Genomic DNA, 21,602 nt, shown 5'->3' on the forward strand with positions numbered 1-21,602 from the left:
TATAACCCTGTAATAGTAAATAATGAGCTACTTTGATGTGTCTTTCTGCATGCGATGAAGGGAGAAGCTATTTTTAGGGTAAGAGTAAAAGTTTAATTTTTCGAGTTTCCAAGGTGATGTTATAAATAGTAAGTACAACCAAAAAAACCCAAAACCAAACCCTTGGATTGTGTGCTTTTCTAAATTTTTAATAGGTAGCTACTGAATGCTCACAAACTTCTTTTAAAATATTTTTTTCCATGCCTATGCGCTACATCTATAATACTTTTACCACTGATTCACTTTGCAGCCCTGGACTAGTATCTTCTCTTGTCACGGGTTTGTTATCTTTAAATGACTATCACTGATCCTAACATACTTCACAGATTTCAGAGTAACAGCCGTGTTAGTCTGTATTTGCAAAAAGAAAAGGAGTACTTGTGGCACCTTAGGGACTAACCAATTTATTTGAGCATGAGCTTTCGTGAGCTACAGCTCACTTCATCGGATGCATACTGTAGAAACTGCAGAAGACATTATATACACAGAGACCGTGAAACAATACCTCCTCCCACCCCACTCTCCTGCTGGTAATAGCTTATCTAAAGTGATCATCAAGTTGGGCCATTTCCAGCACAAATCCAGGTTTTCTCACTCTCCGCCCCCCCCCCCCCAGCCCCCAGACTCACTCTCCTGCTGGTAATAGCCCATCCAAAGTGACCACTCTTTTCACAATGTGTATGATAATCAGGGTGGGCCATTTCCTGCACAAATCCAGGTTCTCTCACCCCCTCACCCCCCTCCAAAAACCACACACACAAACTCACTCTCCTGCTGGTAATAGCCTATCCAAAGTGACTACTCTCCTTACAAGGTGCATGAAAATCAAGGTGGGCCATTTCCAGCACAAATACGGGTTTTCTCACCCCCCCCCTTCCCCCAAAAAACCACACACACAAACTCACTCTCCTGCTGGTAATAGCTTATCCAAAGTGACCACTCTCCCTACAATGTGCATGATAATCAAGGTGGGCCATTTCCAGCATAAATCCAAGTTTAACCAGAACGTCTGGGGGCCGGGGGGTAGGAAAAAACAAGGGGAAATAGGCTACCTTGCATAATGACTTAGCCACTCCCGGTCTCTATTTAAGCCTAAATTAATAGTATCCAATTTGCAAATGAATTCCAATTCAGCAGTTTCTCGCTGGAGTCTGGATTTGAAGTTTTTTTGTTGTAAGATAGCGACCTTCATGTCTGTGATTGCGTGACCAGAGAGATTGAAGTGTTCTCTGACTGGTTTATGAATGTTATAATTCTTGACATCTGATTTGTGTCCATTTATTCTTTTACGTAGAGACTGTCCAGTTTGACCAATGTACATGGCAGAGGGACATTGCTGGCACATGATGGCATATATCACATTGGTGGATGTGCAGGTGAACGAGCCTCTGATAGTGTGGCTGATGTTATTAGGCCCTGTGATGGGTGTCCCCTGAATAGATATGTGAGCACAGTTGGCAACGGGCTTTGTTGCAAGGATAGGTTCCTGGGTTAGTGGTTCTGTTGTGTGGTATGTGGTTGTTGGTGAGTATTTGCTTCAGGTTGGGGGGCTGTCTGTAGGCAAGGACTGGCCTGTCTCCCAAGATTTGTGAGAGTGTTGGGTCATCCCTCCTCCCCTCCCCCCCAGACGTTCTGGTTAAACTTGGATTTATGCTGGAAATGGCCCACCTTGATTGTCATGCACATTGTGGGGAGAGTGGTCAGTTTGGATGAGCTATTACCAGCAGGAGAGTGAGTTTGTGTGTGTGGTTTTTGGAGGGGGCTGAGGGGGTGAGAGAACCTGGATTTGTGCAGGAAATGGCCCACCTTGATTATCATACACATTGTGAAGAGAGTGGTCACTTTGGATGGGCTATTACCAGCAGGAGAGTGAGTTTGTGTGTGGGGGGGCGGAGAGTGAGAAAACCTGGATTTGTGCTGGAAATGGCCCAACTTGATGATCACTTTAGATAAGCTATTACCAGCAGGAGAGTGGGGTGGGAGGAGGTATTGTTTCACGGTCTCTGTGTATATAATGTCTTCTGCAGTTTCCACAGTATGCATCCGATGAAGTGAGCTGTAGCTCACGAAAGCTCATGCTCAAATAAATTGGTTAGTCTCTAAGGTGCCACAAGTACTCCTTTTCTTTATACTTCACAGAGCTCTTTTGTGGATTGTTTGTGCAGGGCTTAAGTTATAATTGCTAAGTATTATTATAAAAATTGTAACTAGTTGCCCATGCAGCCTTCAATTGAATTTCGTTGCTTAGTTGGAGTAAAATGCCAATTGGTCTTAAGTGGTTTGTTGGATTTAGTTTGCATATAATGCAGATTATATAGCATGTCCAATCATCCACTGTTTTCTGGAGTATGATGGGGCTGTGTTGTGGATGAAGTTGCAACCTAAACACAGAATTTCCTTGCTTTGATTGGTTTAAATACTCTAGATTAACCCTTAATGGTCTGTACACATTATTATTCTAGGGGGATTAGACATTCTGATTTTGCTTACACCAGTGGGAATGATGTGATTAATTTTTCTGCATAGCAAGCTGAAATATGTACACTATCTTGTATTTCATGATATGTTTCTTAAATTATGTCGTAAAGGACAAAGAGTAAAATCCTGTCCCTCTTGAAGTCAATTGGTGTTTTGCCATTATTATTTGTATTACTTTAATGCTTAGGAGTCCCAGTCATGGACCAGGATCCCATTGTGCTAGGCACTGTACAGAACAAAGAGAGTCCCTGCCCTGAAGAACTTAATCATTGAGAGTTTTGCTGTTGAAGCCAGTAGGGTCAGGATTTCACCCAGAGTGCATCAATGTTTGAGAATGTCTGGATTCAGAATTTCTGCAACCTCCTTCCCAGGCTGACGCTCTTCCTCTTCCCTAAGTTTGTGTGTTAATTGTTTTCAAAGTTTAAAGATACAAGGGCTGAAGTATTCTCCTATGCCAGAAGGAGTACTTAGGCAGTGTACAGTGATGAGTTTGTCTATAGCAGTCAGTGGAACCCTTCGTAGGAGTTCCTAACCTTCAAAGGGTTGAGGAGTTTTCTATGCAAATTCCTACCTTGGACTTAGATCATTTCTTTTTTATTGTAAAGCTGACAGTCCTGTCAAGCTGTCTCTACTTTTAAGGACTGCCGTTCAGACAGTGCAGCCTATCCTGGCTGTCCTTTCAACAAGACTAGACAGATATTTTAGGTTTCTTGGAGGCCTTTTGAAATACTCCAGCTTTGACAGAGTGCATTTCACAAGCTTCCTGTTCTCCTCCTCTGCCTCTTCCTCTTCTAAGCTGGAGAGCTTTTAATATAACCCTTACTTTATTGGAACAGCAGTGTTCTGGCTAATTCCCCTCATCATATTTCTCAAAAGGGGTTTATTTTTTATTCCTACCTGGATCATATTTTGATAAGAACAGACATGTGGCAGCCAGCTCTACTGTTCTTTAATGAGCGATGCTCTCTACTGTCCATCCACTGATGAATTATAAATCATTAAAAGAGCACCCTGGTAACCACTCAGCATGCATCATCTGGGTGTCATTTTAATACATTGTTCAGCAAGACTGTACATGCTGTAAGAGCACATATGAGCACTATGACAACAAGAATTGGAGATTTTTGAGGGCTTCGTGTTGTTCATTGCAACAATATTTTCATCCATGTGGCACGTAATGCCAATAACCAACATTACATATTTGGCCAGGTGCCACATGAGACAATTACCAATATTTTTGTTAAGAAAAATATTTCTTTACTCTCTAAACAAGATCTGATCTGCCAGTACCAGTTCTTCTCTCTTCTGATGGCGGAAAGAATGCAGGTTTCTGGATGCACAGACTTGCAGGGGGTTGCTTTACATACCATAGGCGCCACTGCCTAGAAACTTTGACCTTCGGCCTGTTAAGCCTTGTCCACATTCATTGTTCAGGAAATCTTTTGCTGTTGCACTACTGTTCGTGTAGCATTAACATTGGTGTAGGCAAATGTAGTTGAGGATATGACTAAGTTCCCATCTACACAGCCAAAAGTGAGTTTAACTACTATTATATCATAGCTAGGTTACATCATGGTTTGGCTAGCCTGTGTAAAATGGACCAAACTATATTGCAACCATGTTATAGAACTGTTACAGCCATGGGTGAAATCTTTACCCCACTGTAGTCAGTGGCAAAACTTGGCCTTTACAAGGCTGCAGCAAATTTCTGTAACTGTTTTAGGTCCTATCCACACAGGCAAGATCAAACTGCCATAAAAAAACATGGTCAGGACATTATCAAGTTACCATGTGATCCCCCAACATAGTAGTTTTGCAGTGTAGATGGACTATTAGCCTAGATCTCCACTCTTACTAAAGCATAGTTACGACAACATCGAGCCCCATTCACGCAACATCCTGTTTTGTAACTGTCTTTAATGATCATTGTCAAATTTGTTGGTTATATCTATGTAGATGGGACCCTAACATTCTAGTTTGTGACTTTTTCTTTGCGCAGCAGTAGTGAAGGTCTTCTAAATAGATTTTGAGTGTGGTTTGTTTCAGTAACATGTTTAATGATGTCTTTGAAACCATTTTCAAAGTGAGTTCAGCTGAGCTGATGTAGTACTTTTGAAGACCCTCCAAAATGTCCAGTCTAGAGTGGGTAATAACTCATAGAAGTTAAATTTGTTCTGAGAAATAATATTTTGCAAAATCTCCATGCTGGCAGCTAGCCATCCTTCCCAGATGTAACAGTCATGGAGACTGAGGGCTTATCTACATTATGGGAGTTACTGTGGCATAGCTCGACACAGCGTGGTGTAGATATCATAATAAGTCAATCTAAGCTATGTTGACTCCGGCTACATTATTCACGTGTGTGTAGCTGGAGTCAACCTTCCCTAAGTGTAGACCTTCCCTAAGTTGACGTAAGTTTTAGGTGTAGACCTGGCTTGGGGAGAGAAGGAAAATCTAAATGAAAGATTGTTTGGGGAGGTAGGAGATGACTGTTGAACTTTTGTTTGAAGTAATAATGGCTTTTCAATAGATGCTGTAGGATAATGTGTCCTCCCTTTAGAAAGAAAATTGTGCTCCTATTGGCAAAACTTATTTTTTTTTGTAGAGGCCTTACGAGTGTGTGTGTGTGTGTGTGTGTGTGTGAAAAACAGTGTTGTGACTAATGTGGAAGTTGGGAGAGCTGGGGTCTGTACTTGTCTCTGTCATAGGCTTCATGCATGGCTTTTAGCAAATCACTTAACCTCTGTGTGCCTTAATTTACTCATCTGTAAAATGGAGGAAAATGATCCTTTCTTACCTCCTGGGAGGGTGGGGGGGGGGGAAGGGGATGTTGGGAGGCTTAATTTATTAATGTTTATCAAGCATTCTGAAATTGATGAATAGAGGGTTATATATAAAGTACATATTGGTTTTCATTATTTCCGATCTCTCCTGTTCAAAAATATTCACTTATACATTCAATTCTGGATATTCACAGCACCTACTGAAAAGCCATTGTCCTTGCAGGTGTAGAATAATTATTATATAGCAAAGAAATTGTCATCCAGAACAAATTCAGCTTTCCCTAGTGCAAATATAATATCAGAGAGTGACTGTGCCAGGCCTTACCATTAATTCAGTTTCCTAATGGTCTGCTGCTTCAGATTCTCACTTAATTCAGTGCACATAAGTGTGTTGTAGGAACTGAATTTTACAAGCATCTGAGTACAGCAGGAAAGGCTCTATCAATAACAGAAAGATTGGTTAGCTGTTAGCTGAAGATTTTGGACATTGTATCCTGGTAATTGTTATTCTGGAAGCATTGACTGAAAATGTGAAATTAATGTATTTTAAAGTATTTGCTTAACTATGCAAAACAGATTTACATGGCTTCTGGACAATTTAATTTAAAAAAATCCCTTTAGCTCTTTACTTTTTCTGTTCCTGTCAGATTTCACATTATTTCTCATCAGAGAGCTAAACATTGATGGGTAGGATATTTTTAATATGTGATTCAGTTGAGTGAATAAGATGATGTATGTGTGATAACATCATATAGTTTAGGAGGAAATCATTCCCATGTTCTTTGGAAATACAAATACTATGGATATAAAACTGAGAAAAAGAAAAAAGGGTAGGGAAAGGAGCGGAGGAAACAGAAATCAGTACCATGTGCGCTCTGCATAGGATCTGGAGTAAGATAGTATATTTTTGTTTAAGGGTGATGGAATAGTGCGTTGAATGGAATAAATGTAGATTTGAAAAAAACTGTCATTGTCCTAATTATAAAGAAACTACATTTATGTACTTGGCTTTTGGGGGTAGTTTTATTGTTTGGGTCACGCTTCATATTAAGGGTACATAAGCTTTTTGGGCCATGGACTGTCTTTTTTTATTCTGTGTTTGTGGTTTTTTTTTTTTTTTTACAGTGCCCAGTATAAAGGGATACCGGTCCAGGATTGGGCTCTTGGGTGCTACCGCGATACAAATAATAATCCGTTCCGTTCAGAGAAATTTGGGGCCCCAGTACATCATTTGCACATTTCATTTATAACTAAGGGTTTGAGGAGGTTTTTTTAATGTGTTGTTTTTTTTCTCTTTTGTCTCTGGTGAGGCTCAAAATGCACAGCAGCTTCATGAGAGGATCCAATCTTCTAGTATGGACGCCAAGTTAGAAGCACTGAAAGACTTAGCCAGTTACTCACGGGATGTTACGTTTGCCCAGGAATTTATAAATCTAGATGGTATCTCTCTCCTAACGCAGATGGTTGAAAGTGGCACAGAGTAAGTATTTTACTTGAACTGTAACATTTGTTTTCACCACTTTTGTGTGTGTCTCTCTCTCTCGTACACACTATTTTAGCTTGAAATATTAGTAAACACTTCTCACTTTCTCAAACTAAATGAACATAAGAAAACGAAAAGCAGTATTTGAACAGTCCTCTGCTACTAAAACAATATCTGTGCAATCACATGAAACCTTGTAAAAAAAAGTGTTGTTTTCCCAGAGGGAAAAGGAAATCTTAGGAAGTCACAAGTCACTTCTGTGCCACAAAGCCCAGGAATCAACATGGTCTTCATTGCCCCGAAATAACAAGCTTCATTTGTTAAACTTTTGATCCCAAGGTTCCTGTTAAATAGTGACAACTAATAACTGGTTTTTTAAATTTATACTTTTTGATACAATGTAAAAAAATCCACTTCCTTTTGTTTTCTTTAATGTTATGTTTTTAATTTTAGTTTCATTTTTGTTGGGATTTTCAAAGATTTTTACAAGTCAATAGGATTTAGGTACCTGACTCCCTTTCACTTTTTTTGAAAATGTCAGCCATTTTTACCAATGTGAAGTGGCCTTACCCTGTTCCATTAAAGTAACCGAGAGTTCTGTTGTTCACTTCAATGGGGCATAGGATTGAGGCAGTTATTGGAAGTTTGTGCAAAGTAGGACCCCCCCCCCCCCCCCCAGTTGGTGCATCACACTGTTAAGTAGTACTTTAATAGTTTCTGTTTGCAACGGCTTTTGAGATCCTTGGATGAAAGGTGCTGTTTACAGATAGTGATTTGCTGTCACTCTGTCAGATACCATGAAGGGCACCTATGTGGATATTTTAGATTACTGCTTGCAATCCAGCTAGTGATACAAAGGGTTTGATTCTGCACTCCCTCACAACACTTTGACACTGGCATAAGGACTTGTCTATATTAGAGATTTAGGCACTGATGTCCATGCAGTAGAACAAACCCAAGGCTGATCTAGACACACAAGTTGTACTGGCTTAATTAAAATAACTTTTCAATATTTTTTTGTTAAATTGGCTAATATTGTTGTACCAATAAATTAAAAACCAGCAGGATCTTATTAAAGGGAAAAAGGCAAAATACCACATTTATTGTGAATACAGAAAGAATCATAGTAAGCAGTTAGTTACAGCTGTAACATTCCATTCAATCTCATCTTTATTCACTCATTCATTCATACAAACACACACACACACACACACAGGTTCTGCAAGGTTGTTATTATAGTAAGCAGTTAGTTATAGCTATAACATTCCATTCAATCTCATATTTATTCACACATTCACACACACACACACACAGAGGTTCTGCAAGGTTGTCATCATAGTTACCAGCCTTAGAGTTGCTCATGCCAAGCCACTGGCCAGGTGGCCTGGACATGAGGAGGGAGCAGGGCCTTGTCAGATGCTCATCTGATGCTCCTGGAAGTTGGTTTGCAGAATCAGACCCCAAAGTTCTCACTTTTTTAGAGTCTATTTTTATAGGAATTTCTTCCTATGCCAGTCTATGGGAATTGCTTCATCATGCTGTTGCTGAATCAATCAGCAGATAGCACATTCCTGACGGCTCCGTGCTGCTAGATGTTATCTTGTTCTTTGGTTCTCCCATTCTTGAGGCTGTTGGGTGGATTCCAGTCTGCCCTCCGGGGTCCTCTGGTTATTTCCACTTGACGCCTTCTTCAGCCGATGGACACTGGATTCTTAGGCTGGCACCTCCCTGATCATTCAGTTGTTATCCACACCAAGCATCCGTCCACATACATCCTCTATCTCTATTTTAATCACAATTGTTAATACAACAAAAGGGCGGGGAGTCTCTGGGTGCTGTTTCTGTTGTTAGAGTATTGCTTTGAGTCTTTGTGAATTGCTTTGAGAACAGATTCTGTCTTAGAATGTACTAACACAATTAGCAGCTTGCAAGTTTCACACATAGAGGGAGAGAAACAGTACCAAAACCCAAGAGACCTCTTAATTAGTAATACCCTGGAATTTTAAACTATGGGGAATCAAACTCATTTGTGATTTTAATACAGAACTTCTTTAATATGATCCAACAATATTGCTTCAGCATTTGTTGGTTAAAGACCAAATTAAGGTAAATCAATATAAGCCAGGTTTAAATTGAGTTGTGTCTGTGTAATCTTGAAAGCTTGTCTCTCTCACCAGCAGAAGTTGGCCCAATTAAAGAGATTACCTCATCCACCTTGTCTCTGTATGTAGGCTGGGCATTTGTGCAGATCTACTACACCGATATAAAAAGTGGCTTCCACTGACAGGGCTTTCAAACAGGGATAAGCTGCGCTAGTACAAGCTGCTCTTTTGCTGGTGCATCATGTCTACACTAGAGGTTTGCAACAGGGTAGCTATATCAGTGCAGGTACACTGGGTGCAAAAATATCCAGTGTAGGCAAACCCTAAAACTGATGTGCCAGAGCAGAGAATCAGGACCAAAGACTTTCCAATGGATTCACATGTTGATGACTTATAACTGCTCACTATATTCTTCCTCCTTGTTTAGCTCATCAGAGCCTCTGCAATTTGCAGTGGTGACTGGAGTGATTGCAGTCTGATTTTGTTTTTAAAGGTTGGTTAGGTGAGAGTAATTGTGGAGCAAGGACATCTGCACTGCACAGTGCATCTTATTCAAGTTTTATACTGTGTCCTTTTATTCAGTAAATCCTCGGTAAGCTCATGCCTAATAGCCAGAACGATAGAAAACTTAATTTAGAGTTTTGGTGAAAATGGAAAGGGCAAATTCTGAACCTAACACACACATGCACTCTTTCTCCTGGGCTCTCTTACGCTCTGCTGTTCTGCTTTAATCTTGACTGTCTTGATCTTCATTGTGAGTCTGATGATCGGTCTTCACTGCAGAGTTAACTTGAGTTACATGTTCTTGAGTTAGCCTAGCTTGAGTGAGAGCAGCCTCACTTCAAAATCACACTTGAGGTGCCATGTCCATGCTAGTGCAGCACTCACTTGCGTGTGGCACTAAGACTTCTCGGAATACGTTCCCAGTGAATTGTGGGAGACCTTGTTTGGGGGAAGTATGGGAAGGCATTGGAGGACTGGGGTTGCTCAAGTAAAGCTCGTTTGCGTCCACACTATAGCATGGTTGTGCTAGCAGCTGATGAGTTTTATGCTAACTTGAGCTTTAGACTACATCCCCTGGTGGATCAGCCCGCTCTAGCTTAAAGCACCACCATATTAGAGTTAGTGTTTTGTGTGTGGATGAGGCTCAAGTTATACCTCTAGCTAACTTTGGGCTAGTCTACACTGGCAACGTTAAAGCGCTGCAGCACTTTAACGTGGCTTGTGTGGTCACGGCAGAGCACTAGGAGAGAGCTCTCCCAGTGCTCTAAAAAACCCCACCTCCACAAGGGATGTAGCGGCTCCTACCGCTGGTGCACTGTTTACACTGGCACTTTACAGCGCTGAAACTTGCTGTGCTCAGGGGGGTGTTTTTTCACACCCCTAAGCGAGAAAGTTGCAGCGCTGTAAATTGCCAGTATAGACAAGCCCATCTGTGGTGAAGAAAAAGCCCTTGTTAACCTTCAGCGGACAGGCACAGTGAAGCTCTGAAGTTTGCCAGTGAGGAATCCAGCACCATATTTACAGCTGGCTTGTTTGTCCCTCATTCCATTCCTTCAGTGATAGTTATGATTCCCCGTTTTACTGACTAGGACAGCGTTTCCCAAACTTTTCTGGCCACGGAACACCTGGTATATATTTACGGAACACTTATAATATTATTTTGTAGTTGTTTGGTTTTCAATAAAAAATGTGTTGTTTATACTCAAATATATTTTATTTTATAAAACAAAGCAAAAATACAAATTTTAAAATAACTTGAACTAACAATTTCTAACTGGAAAGCGCGTATAAAGTAGTAGAAAAATCAAGGGCAAGACCCTTTTTTTTTAATTACGATTCTTTCACAGAACACCTATTCACATCATGCGGAACACCAGTGTTCCACGGAACACAGTTTGGAAAATGCTGGACTAGGATATCCCTGGATTTTCCAGGTAGCTGTATATGTCTTGCTACTAATCTGGTGTAATTAAAATAAAAATCATTGACAGGAGTTATCAGTGTCTCCCACTTACATCCCAACTTGTTATTTACACTGCATGTATACAGTGCATTGGTTCAAGAAAATTAAAATGACCATTTTGCTACATACTCTCTAGTGAATGGAGACTGGATAGTAAACATTCAGGAGAGTTTTTTGTTTTTGTTTTTTTTTTAATTTCATACTGTATAGTTAACGTATTTCTGCCAAGATCCCCTACCTGACCACTGCACCATTTGGAATAAAAGGGCCGTAGGAGCTGTGTGCCCTGAGATTAAAATATTGTAGCTAGCAGTGGTCTGATCATAGTGTGGACAGGGCCCTAATGAAGCTGCAAGTGTATCTGGTCAATACCAATATTTTTCTTAGTAGCTGTGGAGTGGTAGCAAGTCCAGAAACTGCTTGTGTCCATCTCACTCAGGTTGATTGATGCAGCTGGCACAGTGCTTATGCTCCAGTAAGAATGCTCAGCTTGCTTCTCTTTCAGGCTTTCTGAGTATGCTGTATGTTTATTTTTACTAACCAAAATCAAGAAATTGGAAAGCGTTCTTGTATTTGCTTTGAGATGCAGATGGACTATAAAAGTGGGTACTTCAGAGCCCCCAAAACAAGTAAATGCTGATTACCAACACTAGGCATCCTGGTGTCGAGTCATCTCTGGGACTTCGGGTCTTTATACACAAAAAGGACTGCACACATGCATGCACAAGAAGTGACTTCAGACTCTTCATATGCTAGAGAAAGTTATTGGGGTTTTTTAAAATGAGCTGTTTCCATCTAGTACATAGCATTTCTTAATAGGTTTATTACTATATTATCTTGCACAAGAAACCCAGGTTGTGCTTGGCCACAGAGGTATGTGCAGGTAGTTTTCCTGATCCTGATGCACAGGAATTGACATATTGACATAGTCAAGAGACTACTTGTTACTGTTCGCACTCAGGGAAAAGGACACTGAAAAGAGGGAAGGGAGGAAGCAAGACATGCAACAATTTCCTGCCCCCGCCCGGCTCTGAGCTGCCCTAATGGCTGGTGCAAAATGTGTACCCCTATACTCGGGAAACAGAAGCAGAATTGTCTGAAAGAGATTGTGCCTTAGCCAGGCACAGTCTCCTTGCTGTGCCTCCTGGGGTGTGGTCTCCTCACCACAAACCCCCCTTCCCCCAGGCTACTATAGCCCATAACCTAGCCCAGAATCAGTATTTTAGCAAATAACATTGGTGTTGCCAGTTCTCCTGCTCTATAATAAGTCTCATGATATTTAGTGTTTTTTTTCTTAAAGCCCCAGCTCCTGAAATCAGCTTTCTTATTTTTAAAAAAAGTTTTTAGCTCTTATAGATGCAGAGAAAAACTTTGAAAACATGAAGCCTAAAGGCTGAAAAGTCAGAAGGCAAATAAAAAGAACACTGCTTTTAATATGGCCTTTAAATACTGAGATTTTAAAATAAATCTCATGATTTTGGGGGCCAGATGTATGATTTTTGAATGCTCGCTGTTGGCAGTCCTGCCTTTGTGCTAGAAACAACTGTGTTAACAGCATAGTTCTAAAGCATTTTCCATTGCTATTGAGAACAGGGAGTGTTTCTGAATTGTACATAATAAAAATGACTATGCCGGGGGACATGCTCACAACATAGCTGTGTGGTAGGATAAGGGTGACAGCAACTAAGTTTAATTTATTGTTGCATCTAGGACCAGGTCTACTCTAGCAGCGCTTTGCTAATGTAGCTATACTGGCATATTATACTGGCAAAGAGCTCCTAGTGTGGATGTGGCTTGCTTGTGCTTTTGCCACTATAGCTTATTCCAGCCAGCAACACCCCCTGCCCCCCCCCCCAAGTGAAATAAGCTCTATCAGCAAAAACTTTTATCATGATATCATTGCATCTGCACTAGGGGCTCTTGCCAGCACAGCTATGCTGGTCAAAGATCACACCCCTGACTGACATAGCTATGCCAGCAATACTTTGTCATGTAGACCTGGCCTGCATGAATAGGGACGTAATTGGTTTGTGGGAAGGAAGAGGAGGAAAGTTGCTTTAATTTCTGTATTAGAGGAATTATGCCTTTTTGCTGTTGCAAATCACAAATGCAGCCAGAGCAGATTAATCTGAATTGATTTCTAAATTGTTATTCATGTTGTTGTTGTGTTTTTTTGTTTTTTTTTAAAGAGAGAGAAATCTTCCAATGAGCAAGTCAGACATATTCTTCATGCAGCTACAGCATTGGCAGCTATGTCACAAGCATGCATGCATTAAGCACAAATTAAACAGATCATATTGTTCAAGACCTAATTTAGGGGAAGACCGTGCTAAATTATATCTCTTAGCTCACTTTTCACATGGTATTCTGTACAAGGCCAGTGGAAAACTATAAAAATGATCAGTATGGATTTTTTCATGTTCTTACCCTCGTTGGTGAATGAACATCCACAATGTGCCACAAAAGACACCTGAGCCAAAGCAGCAAGTAAAAGTCTTACATTCTTTATAGAATCTCTCAGGTGACACACTTACAACATAGGAATCTCCAAACACGTCTTGCAATATAAATGGGACCAAATATTGTTTTAATCCTTAAAGCCCTCCAAAGTCCAAGTGAGAGCATGATTTGGTAACACATGGTTCAATCCCATCTAAACTGCCAGACGGAATCATGATTTGATTATGTTGTTTGACAACACTGGGGAAAAAAAGTGCTTTCTACACTGCTGGTCCATTATGCTCACAAAGGAAACCACAGCATCTCCCTTACCCCGCGCCCCCGATGATAGGGATGTAGTAGTGGAAGAAAAGAAAATTAAAAAGAGCCAGGTGCCCATTTTCCATTTACACTTGCTACAAATCAGGAAAGTGTGTTTGTCTGGATTGTTTTTTTTTCTTCCCAGGTGGCTTCATGCTTGGAATTTTTCCTTTTTATTTCCTGGTGTCTTTCCAACCTAGGCATTGTATGCAACAGGAAAAGCCCACTTTAAAGAATGAGTTAGCAAAGAGCACGTCCTTAAAAATGGGGCGGTAGGAAGAGCACTGAAAATTGTGTTTTTCGATTCAATGCCTTGACTTCAGTGTAATTGTGTGCAGTGTAGTTGTAGCCATGTGGATCCCAAGATAGACTTCAGTGTTGTTTTTCTTACCTTGCCCATACTTAAAAACATTAGCATTTAAATAGCCCTAGCTAAGTGTTGATATTCACACCTCGCTGAGGTGAACTGGAGGGGGAAGGTAGACGCTTTGTACTTTTGCTTTTTTTTTTTTTTGGCAAGAGAGAGATTTCTGTAAAACGGGGTGAAAAAGGAAACAGTGCAGTGGCTTTAAATTTCTGACCACTCCTCACAATGAAAATAGAAAAATAGGCTGTTTCTTAGCATGAAAACTTACAATTTGAGGAAAACGCTGAGACCAGTTTAAAATCACAGGATTTGCAGTTTTCCAGAGGCATGGCTGGTTGGCGTCTGTCTGTCTTTCTATGATGCATGAAGACGTTTGGCTTTTATGAGTGGAAGTGCTGCTGCTATAGTAGTAAATTTTTATTTTTTTTTTGCAAACATCAAATTATTACTTAGTTTGACCCCTGATCAGAGTGTAAGCAAATTGTGAGTACGATATTAAACAGGAATTGGTACAAACAAACCCCCCTACTTACTTAAATATTTGTCATTGGTTCTGGGGCTGCTAGGCAACAGTATTTCATGTTGCATAGGTTTCTTGAGTATCATTTGTTTTGTATGTGGTTGAAGCTTTTTCCGGGAGCTGGGATGTTGTGGCCACTAAAAACATCCTACCATATGTTTAAAAAAATGGTAAGAGTTAGCCGAGCGAGAAACATTTCTGAAATGCAGTTAATTATCCCCTTGATTTTAAATGGTGTGTGATGTCCAAAATGCAGATATCCTAATGTTATGCCTGAAAATCCAGCTAGAGACTAAATTTGGTTTAGCAGATCCTTCATCTGTCCAGTAGCTGTATTGCCTACATGAGGGAACATTTGTGAAAAATTTCCATTTTCCCTAACATTGTCTTTCCACAAAGTTGGAGCCGTACTGTAGATGAAGCTCCTAGACTTGTGTCCCCTGCCTGGTGTGATTAACACAGTGTTGTTTAAACCTACTCTGAGGTGAGTATGTTTAGACACATGGTGTTTAAAAACACTGAGGGCTAGTGTATACTAGAAGCAGCTGTGCTGCTGTAGCATGTCTGGTGAAGATGCTCTGTGCCGACGGGAGAGGTCCCCCGTTGGCACAATAAAACCACCTCTGCGAGAAGTGGTAGCAATGTTGGCAGGAGAAGCTCTCCTGCCAACATGGCAATGTGCACACTGGTGCTTAGGTTGGTGTAACTTACGTCGCACAGAGGTGTGGCTTATTCACATCCCTGAGCAACATAAATTGTACTGACGTAAGTGGTAGTGTGTACAAACCCTGTCAGCCATGGGTGACGTGTCTGTTTTAGCCCTCTTGATATTGCTAACACCAACAGAGCTGCAGTGGCATTACCCATGGTGTGAAATTTTCACAAAAGCACCTTAGCGTAGATGAAGTATGCATGTGTCTTGTAGATTACCTTGGCTGAGGCCTGATCTACACTAAAGAGTTAGGTCAACCCAGCTGTGCTGTTCAGGGGGTGTGAATTCACACCCCTGAGCGACATAGTTAAACTCACCTAACCCCTGTGTAGACAGAGCCAACAGGAGAACCTCTCCCATTGGTGTAGGTAGTGTCTACACTGAAGTTCTACAGCGGCAGAGCTGCAGTGTTTCAAGTGTAGAAAAGCACCCAGACTAGGACTCTTTTTTGATTCATAGGCAGCAATCTTACCACATGAGCCAAAAGGCAGTTGACCCAGTAGGAGCTGTGCTAAGTTTGTCTCAGCTGGAAGCTGCTCTTGGCATATATTACAATGCACTTTCAGCAAGAATTAAATTTGTGTGGGTTGGGGAATTCCAAATGGAGCTGCTGTTTTTTTGGGATTCAGCCAGAAATTTATCACAAAGTTCCTTCGAGGCCAAACACTGAACATATTGTGGTAGCAGAATGTCTAAACCAGTAACCTTTCATTGTTCGCTCTTTTACATTATGTTAGCATTCACGTTGAGTTTTTTTTCCTTTATGGAAACTGATATGATAGATAGATTTATCTGCTCATCAGTATACTATGAGTCCTTCACAAATTAATTAATTTACCCTCACAACTCTCCGGTGAGGTATGAAGACAGTATTATTCCCATCCATTCCAGTGCAAGCAGCAAACAGCACATTCCCAGAAAAGGCAAATATCAGGACCACATCCCCTTCCTGATCAATAAGATCTTTGCCATGTGTGACCGTATCAGTGATGACTCATTTGACCTGGTCTGCATTACAGAAACCTGGCTGACTGACAGTGTTGGCTCACCTCAATTCTCCAGGATCCTCTATACACCACAGGGCCATATCTAGGGAGGACAAACTTCTGAGTGCAGTAGACATTCTTTTCCCTTCCTGGCTGAAAAGCAGGAAGATTTCTCTCAAACAGGAATCCTACACTGTGATGCCGTAGGTATGTCATAGTAGTGCCATAGTGTAGATGCTTCCTACACCAACAGAAGGGTTTTCCAACACCACAGGAATGCCGCTTGCCCCGGCAATGGTAGCTAGGTCAATGGAAGCATTCTTCCTCATTGTACCCGCAGATTGTTAGGAAGTCCAAATTCAGAATTCTCTACAAACACTGAAAAATGAAAGCCTTCCCAGAGAAATTGATAGAGATGCTGTCTGACATGGTGATGAAATTCACAAAACTAATTATTATGGTAGACTTCCAACATCCACATAGATGACACCTTTGATACAATAATCCAGAATCTTCTTTCTGACTCCTCCACGTTAGGCCAACCCACTCTCCGCAACCATGAGTTGCCACCAGAGATGCATTCCATTAGAATGATGAAATTGGCAAGCAGTAGGTGGAATCGTGTTGGGGAGAGAACTTTAATAGGAACAGCTTCTCAATGATGGCACTCACTCGCTCAACAGATGAGAATGACCCCTCACCACTTTCAGAATTAAATGCAAAACACATTTGTCTTAACATCCATCCCCCCAAACACACAAACAAAACCCCTATATTTCAAGAAGGACCAGAAGGAAGAAAATCAAGAGAGACACTTGTTGTTTTTAAACAGTTGGAAGGTGCTCAGTTACTGATGAGTCATATGAGTACCTAGAGAGATCTTATAAATGGAGAAGTGATACTCAAGGACGTTTATGTCCCTTGCCCCAAGTCACAGAGGAAGTCTGTAAAGTTGGTATCGGAGTCTAAATGCAGTGCCTTAGCCACAAGACCATGCTTCCTCTAGAACAGCAATTCCCAAACCTTTTACTAAGGTGACACACCAACTGCATTTTGTCTTTTTTGGGGACTGATTGTTGCCCCGGATTCCCTCTCTCCCTTCTCCACCCCTCGCTTCCACCTCCCCAGCCCCCTGGTTCTTGCTTTCCCAGCCCTGCCCCCTCCTGCAGCCCCAGCCAGCCACTCTCTCCCTGCCGCCAGGCCATAATCCCTGTTGACCTCCGTTTGCTGGCTCCAGCTGCTTCCTCCAGGTTGCTGCTGCCCAAGGGAAATGAGAGTGGGATCTGGAGGCACTTCCTTTGCACTGCTGCTGCCTGGATCCCACTCCCTATGTGACTGCCCAGGGGAAGTAAGAGTGCAGGTGGAGGGGAGTGCTGCTGGGACACATGACCTACCTAGACCCTTCCCGTGGCCAACCAGTGGAGCAGGACCAACTGTGTGGGAAACACTGCTCTAGGATGTAACTCTTTAATAAGAGTGTCTCAAAGTATTTCTCCGCAGTGCCCTGCTTTGGGCAGAGCGTGTGCTATCTCAAGAAGGCACTCAATTTTCACTCTTCCCCCAAGGCCCCTTACCTGAGTGACTGAAATGGGGAAACCGCATAGAAGAAAAGTTGTACATGAATGTTATGTAAATATCATGTTTTATATGTTGGACTTGAGATATACCGTATATACTCGTTCATAAGCCTAATATTTTTGGTAAAAAAGTGACGCATCAAAGAGTAGGGGTCAGCTTGTAAACGGGTCTACACCAAAATCTGATGATTTTAAACTCTATGAAATCATTGAATTGAATATCTAATACATTGTCATTTTGTTTACCTGGAGCATCTGCAGGCATGGAGCTCCTCAGTTCCGTGTGGCCGCAGTTCGCCATTCCCAGCCAATGGGAGCTGTGGAAAGTGCAGCGCCACTTCCCGCAGTGCCCATTGGCTGGGAATGGCAAACTGTGGCCACAGGGAGCTGAGGGGCTCTGTGCCTGTGAACGCTCCAGGTAAACAAAACGTCCTGACCCCTCAGCGGCTTACTCTGACTGGCCGAGAGCCAAAGTTTGCCAACCCCTGAAATATAGGGTCGGCTTATGAAAGGGTCATACAGTTTTTACTATTTTTACCTATCCATCTTGGGGGGTCGGCTTATAAACAAACATGCTAATGAATGAGTATATACGGTAATATAAAAATTGAATATGACAATCAACACACTGATGCACTATGTATAGAACATATAGCATACTGTTTATGTAGAGGAAGCATTCACTTCCAAATTAGGATGTAGAAGAAGGAGAGGTACTCCTGCATTATTGCTGCGTATATCATCAAAGCTCCCCTTACTGAAGTTCCAAATATTGCGGCAGACACGGAACTGGATAGTGTTTGGTTGAAGCAGTTAGGATGTTAGCATTCATCAGAAGAAGTGGCAAAGTAGCAGATGACCGTGGTCCCAATCCTGACCCAACTAACACCCCTTGAAACATAAATTTGACTTCACTGTATTTTTCTTTTTAATCAATAGTCTACAGAGTGTAAGTTTGGCACCATGTGAATAACTACTCCATTTCATCATAGAAAATTGCCTTCCTTATCCTAAAGGATGACTAGAATAAGTTGTGAATGCACTCTAAGGACAACAGAACTGGGTGACCAAGTACCTTGGACTAATTCAGACCTTGTGATATGGTATATCCCTATACAAATGCTGGAGAACATTCTTATATCAACTCAAAGTTGCCCCCAAAGAAAGGATAGAAAGGATTAAAAAGACAGGGTAGTCAGAACTGCAAAAATCAAGAGTTTTCTGTAACAACTGGCATACAGGATTTGGGAATATAGCTGGTGTGAAGAAGGCGAATTTGCTCTTTGGATTCAGTGAGGATTTTTTCTTTTTAATTTTTTTTTTTTTTTTTTGGAATGCCAGTCTCACCATTCATAGCTTCTTTACCTTAGCTTGCTTAGTGGCATAATCAGCACTTCTGGAGCTGGTTATTACTGGGATGATGATTTGCAAATCATGATTAGTGGACCGTGACTTTGAAATGTTCCTTATTATCTTTTCCCTTTTCCCTCCACTTAATATTCAGCTTTCAGTTTCCTAAATATAGTAATATGATGCCATAATTTCTGGTTCACTAACGCTGCACAGCATTGCATGTCTCCGAAAAAATAGGAAATGTCTAAACAAAACCTTCTTGGCTGTGATACATAAAGCACCCTCCACAAATAGGCACCAAGTGTTTTGGAAGTTGTTACAGGGACGGTGTTATCATGAAGGTTAGAAACCCCCTGATTCCAGACTTTTGGAATCTGAACCCATATGTACATGTTTCGCAGCTGTGGCCCCCTTTCCTCAAATGGGTTAGTCCAGCACCCAGGATCTGGATACCCATAAATTTAGGTGTGTGAAATTTGAACCTACATTTGAAGCACAGACCCACTTTTAGTCTCTGCCTGCATACTACAGCTATAACTCAGGGAAACTGATTCTCATGTGACTTAAAGCTGTTGTATAGACATGACCTCACCATGTCCTTGTAGCCGTGTTTAAAAGCCTGGGATGAAATCTTTGCTCCATTGAAGTCACTGGTAGTTTTGTTAATTATTTCAGCAGGGCCAGGATTTTGTCCTGGGCTGTTCAGGATGTCACCCATCTACACCAAAATTTTTAGCCATGTTTTCTCCTCTGATTGAGTTTTTTTTTTAAAGTAGACAGGGAGTGAAAGAAATGAGTTTTCTGAGAACTAACTTCATGTTATAGCAACCTTAGAGGATGTTTAAGTGTACACTTTTATTATCATGAACTCTTTTTGAATCAAAGAAACAGTAATTTAGGCTGCCCTGGCACTCCTAATGAAAAGATAAATAGGATCAAAAGGATCTATGCTCAACTTATCCAAGGGAAGCAGTGGGGGTAAAAGACCTATCTGGCTTTAAGATTAAACTCGATAAGTTTATGGAGGAGATGGTATGATGGGATAATATGATTTTGGCAATTAATTGATCTTTAAATATTCATGGTAAATAGGCCCAATGGCCTGTGATGGGATGTTAGATGGGGTGGGATCTGAGTTACTACAGAGAATTCTTTCCTGGGTATCTGGCGGGTGAATCTTGCCCATATGCTCAGGGTTCAGCTGATTGCCATATTTGGGGTCGGGAAGGAATTTTCCTCCAGGGCAGATTGGAAGAGGCCCTGGAGGTTTTTCACCTTCCTCTGTAGCATGGGGCACGGATCACTTGCTGGAGGATTCTCTGCTCCTTGAAGCCTTTAAACCATGGTTTGAGGACTTCAGTAGCTCAGACATAGGCGAGACGTTTATCGCAGGAGTAGGTGGGTGGGATTCTGTGGCTTGTATTGTGCAGAGGGTCAGACTAGATGATCATAATGGTCCCTTCTGACCTTAATATCTATGAATCTATGAAAAACGTATTTTTTCATTGGAAACTTTTCTGTCTTTCTTTCTGTCTTTCTGCCTTTCTTTCTTTCAACAAGTATTCAGGCCAGATAGTTAAAAGATATTCTGAATTAACTAAAGCCCTTTCCGTCACCAAATATTGAACTATTTCCTTTCTGAATAAGTGCCAGTAATTTATTGCCCTTTATACTATGTGTCAATCCCTGAATGTTATTAAACTTGTACTTTTTTTGTATTAAAATGTATCTCCTCACGTGGAAGTTTTTAAATTTTACAGACGCTATCAGAAATTGCAGAAGATAATGAAGCCCTGGTAAGAACCTGATCGGATCATCATCTTGCACACTTCCTCTTCTTTTTGCATGATTGATTCCAGGCCTTCCTGCTAATTTTATATTTAAATACATCTGCATTTATTGATTCAACAGCTCTTCAACCTCTATTTTCTGCTCTTTGATGTTACCTGTCAAAGATTCTTATGGTGTGTTTTTGCTTTGCTTGTGCAATGGATGCTTCTTTTCTATAACTACTAAATCTGTGGTGAGGGGGCTCTCACAGTTTCCTACAGCAAGACTGGTTTAATTTGAGCAAGCAACTTCCTTTTTGTTCTTTTTAAGTCTGTGGCTTGTGTGATTATTAATAGTCAGTGAGTGCTTTTGCTTTTTCATGTCGGTGGAAATTAAGATTGATAATCATACCAATTTGAATTTCTGGTCGTCTCAAGTCATGATAAAACCAGTGGGATTTTGATAACAGCTTAAAGGAAAACTGCAACATAATATAGGCCCTGGTTAAATGCTTATCTCAATCACATGTGTTGTCCCAATACTTCAAATGGGACTGTTTGTGTTTAAAGTAGGGCTGTCAATTAATCGCAGTTAACTCACGCAATTAACTCAAAAAAATCATGATTAAAAAAATTAATCGTGATTAATCGCACTGTTAAACAATAGAATGCCAATTGAAAACTATCAAATATTTTGGATGTTTTTT

The 21,602-nt window shown here is 41.0% G+C and overlaps 1 protein-coding gene across 4 annotated transcripts in view; it reads left to right on the forward strand.

Annotated features, from left to right (window-relative positions):
- ELMO1 (engulfment and cell motility 1) overlaps positions 1–21,602 on the forward strand; it is a 418,423-nt gene that overhangs the window by 121,468 nt on the left and 275,353 nt on the right. For 3 of the 4 annotated variants that reach the window (XM_074945335.1, XM_074945338.1, XM_074945336.1), the window contains 2 exons: positions 6,611–6,780; positions 20,887–20,922. In XM_074945335.1, the coding sequence (XP_074801436.1) occupies positions 6,611–6,780; positions 20,887–20,922 (206 nt within the window). The remainder of the gene's footprint in view (positions 1–6,610; positions 6,781–20,886; positions 20,923–21,602) is intronic. The other variant, XM_074945337.1, reaches the window with a different exon arrangement.

Source organism: Natator depressus, chromosome 2 (assembly GCF_965152275.1).
Source record: "Natator depressus isolate rNatDep1 chromosome 2, rNatDep2.hap1, whole genome shotgun sequence".
NCBI lineage: Eukaryota > Metazoa > Chordata > Testudines > Cheloniidae > Natator > Natator depressus.